The 5,822-nt window shown below is 43.0% G+C and overlaps 1 protein-coding gene across 1 annotated transcript in view; it reads right to left on the bottom strand.

Annotated features, from left to right (window-relative positions):
• A2m (alpha-2-macroglobulin) overlaps positions 1-3,137 on the bottom strand; it is a 46,859-nt gene extending 43,722 nt beyond the window's left edge. Inside the window, exons 1-2 of the mRNA XM_031383291.1 lie at positions 2,701-3,137; positions 642-825 (exon numbers count right to left, since the gene is read on the bottom strand). Coding sequence (XP_031239151.1) covers positions 642-825; positions 2,701-2,804 — 288 coding nt within the window. The 5' untranslated portion in view covers positions 2,805-3,137. The remainder of the gene's footprint in view (positions 1-641; positions 826-2,700) is intronic.
• Between the last annotated feature and the right edge of the window lie 2,685 nt (positions 3,138-5,822).

The following is a 5,822-nucleotide window of genomic DNA, read 5'->3' as shown; positions in this document are numbered from 1 at the left end:
TTTGCCCCTTTATTCTCTTCCAGGAAGTTGGCATAGGCAAGGATTCTTATATTTTATGAATTGGAAGACCCAAGTATAAGGTGAGGAAATACATTAATAAGAAGATCTGTGACCAAAAATCTCATCTTGATTTGTATAGAAAACACAGTGCAGTCTTGATTCAGTTACACACTGTATTTGACCAGGACACTACCAGGACACTGTGGAATCAGATCTACAGGGTCTTAACACTATGGAAAAAGAAAGCCTTTTGGTAGTACTAGATTGCAAGTATTCCCCATACAATGGCTCTAAAGGTATATTGGACTCATGCTCCAGGTGATTTCTACAATTTTTGCTCTTAAAAGAGTATGAGGTATGCCTGTCCATCACCTTTGGTGGCCCATGATTAACCTTGAACTAGTTTTCTTGATGAACTTTCAAGAGGAATTTTAAAAGTCACATTTCTCTCCTTCTCTATTGCATGCTGTTTTTACTGTTGTTTTGACAAATAGGATTTTTCTGTTGTCATTGGATTTATTCTCAATATGCTTATAATACGTAGTTGGAAACAGGTGAGTTAGATGCTTGGTTGCCATTGTTACATTCTTTATTGACACCTCTACCACCCCCAACCTCTCACTCCCCACCCCTTGACTCACGGTGAAGGAGGCACAGTGGAATAAGTCCTTGTCAACCACAAGGTCAGTGAAGAGGCTTTGGTTCCCACGGACAGACTCCATGGAGACTCTCACCGTCACCGTCTCATTTAGGTGATGGAACAGGAGGCAGCCCTTCTCAGGGGTGCCCGCGTGGAGCAGAGAGGGAACCATCACCATGTAGATTCTGAGGATGGAGCAAGGTAGTTAGAGGAGTGGGAAGGGGTTGTTGCTATGAGCGTCTCTCTGGGCATCACTCTGCCACCACTGTCATCCTTAGTTATCCAGGTGAAGGTAGACACTGCTGAGGGTGGCCTAAGAATCCCATCCCGCCTCCTGCCTCCCTCCACCCTCCAGGGAGCATCTTTGTTGGAAGGAGCGGGCAGTGGGGGGAGGAAAGCATGCACACACCTGTTTTCAGCAAGCTTGCAAAACTTCTACATCAAGAACTTGCTTCTATTTTACAAATAAGAAAGCTGAGCCTCACAAAGAGTCACTAGTTGAGGGTCTCTGTTGCAGTTGCAGATAACTAAGTCTTTGTGGGTTACCCAACCTGGATGTTTGCATCATATGGATTTGCCTTTCCAAATGCTGAGAAAAGCTCAAACGTAAATCAGTCCTCTGGTAGCTCAGGAACAGGGCAGGCAGCTTATCAATCAGGTATGACAGAAGACTGACACTCCAGTTTCAAACAGCAACTCTCAAGACTGTCTTTAAATGCCACCAACTCTTATGTACTCTTAAGTTAACTTCTACTTCTATTACAATTTTAAATAGTAAATTCTTTTGATACCCTAAAATAAGGTTTAATTTCACTTAAGTTAGATTTTAACTTGTCCATAGAGTTTTAAATATTATAGGTAGTATCACCCACTTAACAATAAATATTGAAAAGTGTGGCTCATGACTTGGGACGTTGAGACAGGGGGATTTCTACAAGTTTGATGCTTTCAGGCATACTTAGCAAAATCCTGCCTCAAAACAAACAAAAAGACCCCACAAGACAAACAAATGAGCAACAACAAAATACTAAATAAATAAAATATACAGGTTATTTTTGTAATGCTCAAAAATTCTAATTTCTGTGCTACTTACTATCCAGAAATTTATATTATGATTTCCTTATGCTTCAAAATATCTCATGAACAATTCTCATTTTTTTTATTAACAGCTACATATACATAAACATGAAATATTACCTGTGGGTATATAAACTTAACAGTAACTCTCCTTTTATATGTGTGGCCATAAATTTGTAAGTGTTAAATGTTTTCTTATGATTGGATTATTTTCAGAAGTTCTAGTACATAACTTACTAAATTATATTCATGATTCATACATATTTCCAAGCACATCTCTATTGAGAATTGTGTGAGCTCCTCTTCCACCATGAACATTACTGACCTTTAGCTGGATATTCCTCATTAAAACCAGTAACATTTGTCTTAGGTGAAAATATAAGCCCTAAGAAAAAGTCTCTAATAGCTATGCCTTTGTCCCCTTATCTTGTACATCTTCTTGCATGACCTGCTCTAAATCACGCAGCTCCAGTGCTCCTAAGTATTGTTCCAGCCATCTGTCTGTGTGTCTACTCTCCTACGTTCATTTCTTTGAAGCACAGATTTCATGCTAGCTGATTTCCACAGTAGTTTTTTCTCGGGAACTAAAGTCGTTTACATTTTCAGCATCAACATCAACATTTGAAATCATTCCTAGGGATTTTTTAAACCCCGGACCAAGCGCCACTCTGGAGAAGCGAGGCGTGTCTTTATTTTCTCAAAGGCACTGAGGAATGTAAAGGAGGCTGCATGGGCAAAGTCTCAACAGAACCACCGGAGGTTCCGAAGATTCGAGGACCCAGAATGAGTGTCACTGGGGAATTGAGATATTCCGAAATCCAGAAAGCTAAAGAGAAATGATTAAAACTGGGTTAAGGAGGATTTGGAAAGAATCTCATCGCTGTGAGGGAACTCGGAGATGAGAAAGAAGGTCGTGGTTTTAAAAGAAAGAAATGGGTAAACAGAAGCCTTAAATTCAAGCTTCTGGCATTCGGTGGACTCACGGTTTTTGCGGTGCTGAGGCATCTGTGGGCAGCAGCAGCAACAGCAGCAGAGGCAGCAGCAGCAGTGGCAGCAGGGCCAGGCTTGGGAGCCTGTGCATCCCCATGCTGCTGAGAGGACTGGAGACCTGGCTGCCTTGTCCCCTGAACCCCGCCAGAGATCTGGTCCTGAACGTGCTGAGGAGCAGCCGGGCTTTATGCAAGTCTTTGTGCAAACAGCTGGTTCCACCCACACAAGTTCTCTAAACAAAGCTGAGGTTTTTGAACATTCTCTGAAAGGGTCATTGATGGCCTAATTACTGCCGAGGTTAATTCCTGACCGGTGAGCCAGAATTCCCAGAAGGATTAAGCACTTTCCAGTTACTGCTCACTTTTTCTCTTTTGTACAATAAAGTTGATAATCGGCTTCTCCTCCCCCACAGCCTCTTATTGATGCTCCGGGCTCCTGTCTGGATAGTTGGCAAGGAGGCTGCAGTTTACGCAGCAGTGGGGAGGCTTCAATAGTTCACTCCAGGCGACGGTGCCAGCAAGTTCTGGGCCACATAAGGCCTGTCTGTCTTTAACACGAGTCCCATGTTCAGCACCCTTCCATGGAAAGAATTTTGAACCAAACTAGGAAATAGGTATTGCTTTTAGAGATATTATTATACATTAGATCGAAAAATGAAGTGTCAGGGCCAGGAGAAATGATTGTTTTAAGTTTCCTAATGCTTAGCTATAATCCAGGTGCTGGGGAACAGGAGACAGAAGGGTCTTGGGCTTGCCCCCAGCCGGTTTAGCCTAAGCAGTGAATTTCTAATCCCAGTATAACACAACATTGACCTTAACCTTCACATATACTCACTTCTGCTTGAAGGGGAAAAGTAATGAGTGTCAGATACCACTTTACTCTGCCTAACAAAGATCCCAGCTGCCTTTGCCACCCACTCTACAAACACTTTTGTGCAACACTCCCCTCTCTAGTCTCTAGGTCCTGGAGGCCATTTCTTTGATTCAGGCACCCATCCGCTCGTTCTTGCAGCTTCTTGGTTATTTCTAACTATTTATTAGTCCTCCTTGGCTAGAACCTAACGATAGAATGCCAGATAAGTAGAAGTAAGAATCCATACAAGTTCTAAGATATGGAACAAGGGATAGGACAGGTTTTACATGCGAGATGAATATAGTAGCCAACCATTATCATTAGAGAAGTTGAAGTCTCCCTGAGGGCAGATGCAAGGGCCACACAGTCTGTATTTGGGCTCCTGGAAACAACAGGGAAGGAAGCAGAGATCTAAAGGAAGCTGCAAATTCTGAGTGGTGGGTAGCCAGAGGAAGGAGATGGGCAAGGGCCGTTCTAAGCTTTGGAATGATATACATACTCAGAAGTAGTGATGACACTCATAGCGAAATGAAATTTCTTTGTCCTGAAGGAAATGTCTGACTACTTAGGAGAGTGGCAAAAGGAGTTGGCTTTAAACCAGAGAAGAACTTTGGCAACACTAAAGCTCACATTTGATCCTTGAGATCAAGCTTACTGAAATATGGAAGGATGACAAAGCAAATAATCCAGAAGATGGGAGAATGAGTGGACGGCAAGTGGGCAGTGAGCAGACATTCACGATGGAAGTGGAAGGAGGCCGCAGAGTGGCAGCATCTTTGAGAGAAAAGACTATTGGGAATAAAAACGTGTTTGTTTCAATTTCCCAGCTAAGTAAATTGTGCTGCTTTTAAATGAGTAAGAGGAGAAACAGTCAGGAGCAGAGGCGAGGATAGTGGGCTGGGCTGAGGGAACACATAGTTTTAGACTGTGCTTCTGAGCTATCCACGTATGCTGTTCTTGGTCTGTGTGTCCTAGGAATGAAGTCTGCATCCTAACTGTGCACCGCTGCTTCTGTGAGTCATGGCCACGCTCAGCTTATCGATGCCTGGCTCATAACTTGAAATTCAGATAATGTTTTCTTTTTCTTTGTGGACAGAGTCTTGAAAACATGCACAGCTTCCTGCAGGTTAAAGTTAAGTTGCCTGAATATGCGAAGTCCCTAGATTCACCTGCTTGCACAGGCTGTGGGAAAGAATGGTGGTACTCAGAAGATGATTGGAAAAAAAAAACTGCTCGGGCAAGGACGGGAGGAACGTCTGTTAAGCGATAGGAAGAGGCAATCAGAAAGAGGGAAAGTCAGGATGGAGGAAGCTCAGGAGAGTGAGGGGGTCTGAGTCCCAAGGAAAGGACCACCCCAACAAGAGGGTCCTTTTACTAGATGAGCATGATTGTGAACTCATGCCAAGATGTCAGTAACAAGAGCATTAAAAATGAAAAAATACAAAGGACTTACTTTAAAACATCTTGGTTCAAACTGTGACAGCATTTTAGTTATTTTTTTTTTTACATGCTAAAAGCAAGCACTTTTCAGAGACAATCTCTTAAACAGGCTGGGTAAAAGTTAATAAAATTTACTTGATCCCTCATCATAAATTGTGAAGATGAACAGTGAAGGTCATCACTGCCAAACTTCTGGCTGTGTCTAGTGCCACTGTGGAATTAAATTATAGAACGGCAACTATGTGTCTAGATGAGGAACATGAGCACTGACATCCATCTGTCTTGCTGTCTTTGTGGAACAGAAGCTTCGTCCAGGCACAAAGGAACAGGAAAACCAGGAGAGAATTTTGTAGTTGATCTGAAAAGTAGAAAGTGGGAGTGTGTATCTGTCAGAGATGCGGAAGGAAACGAAGCTTTCTTTTTCTTTTTTTTTCCCCTTTGGTTTTTTTGAGACAGTGTTTCTCTATACCACCTTAGCTGTCCTGGAACTCACTCTGTAGATCAGGCTGGACTTGAACTCAGAAATCCGCCTGCCTCTGCCTCCCAAGCGCTGGGATTAAAGGCGTGTGCCACCACTGCCTGGCAAAAGGAAGCTTTCTACAAAGCAAGAGAATCTAGAACATATGTAAATAAGATATTCCATCTATAAACGCTGAGTGAGAGCAGCCAATGTAAGTGGGGAGAAGCACCAGTCTAAGGGGGAAGGAGCAACCAATGTAAGGGGGAGGAGCAGCCAGTGTAATGGGGAACAGCCATTGTAGGGGGGCAGACAATGTAAGGGGAAAGGCTGAACTACCATGATGTCTACAGTGAGTGGTCACCT

Source organism: Mastomys coucha, unplaced genomic scaffold, assembly GCF_008632895.1.
Source record: "Mastomys coucha isolate ucsf_1 unplaced genomic scaffold, UCSF_Mcou_1 pScaffold20, whole genome shotgun sequence".
Taxonomy (NCBI): Eukaryota; Metazoa; Chordata; class Mammalia; order Rodentia; family Muridae; genus Mastomys; species Mastomys coucha.
The sequence above is the reverse complement of the archived record's forward strand: the minus strand, read 5'-3'. Positions and strand labels throughout refer to the sequence as shown.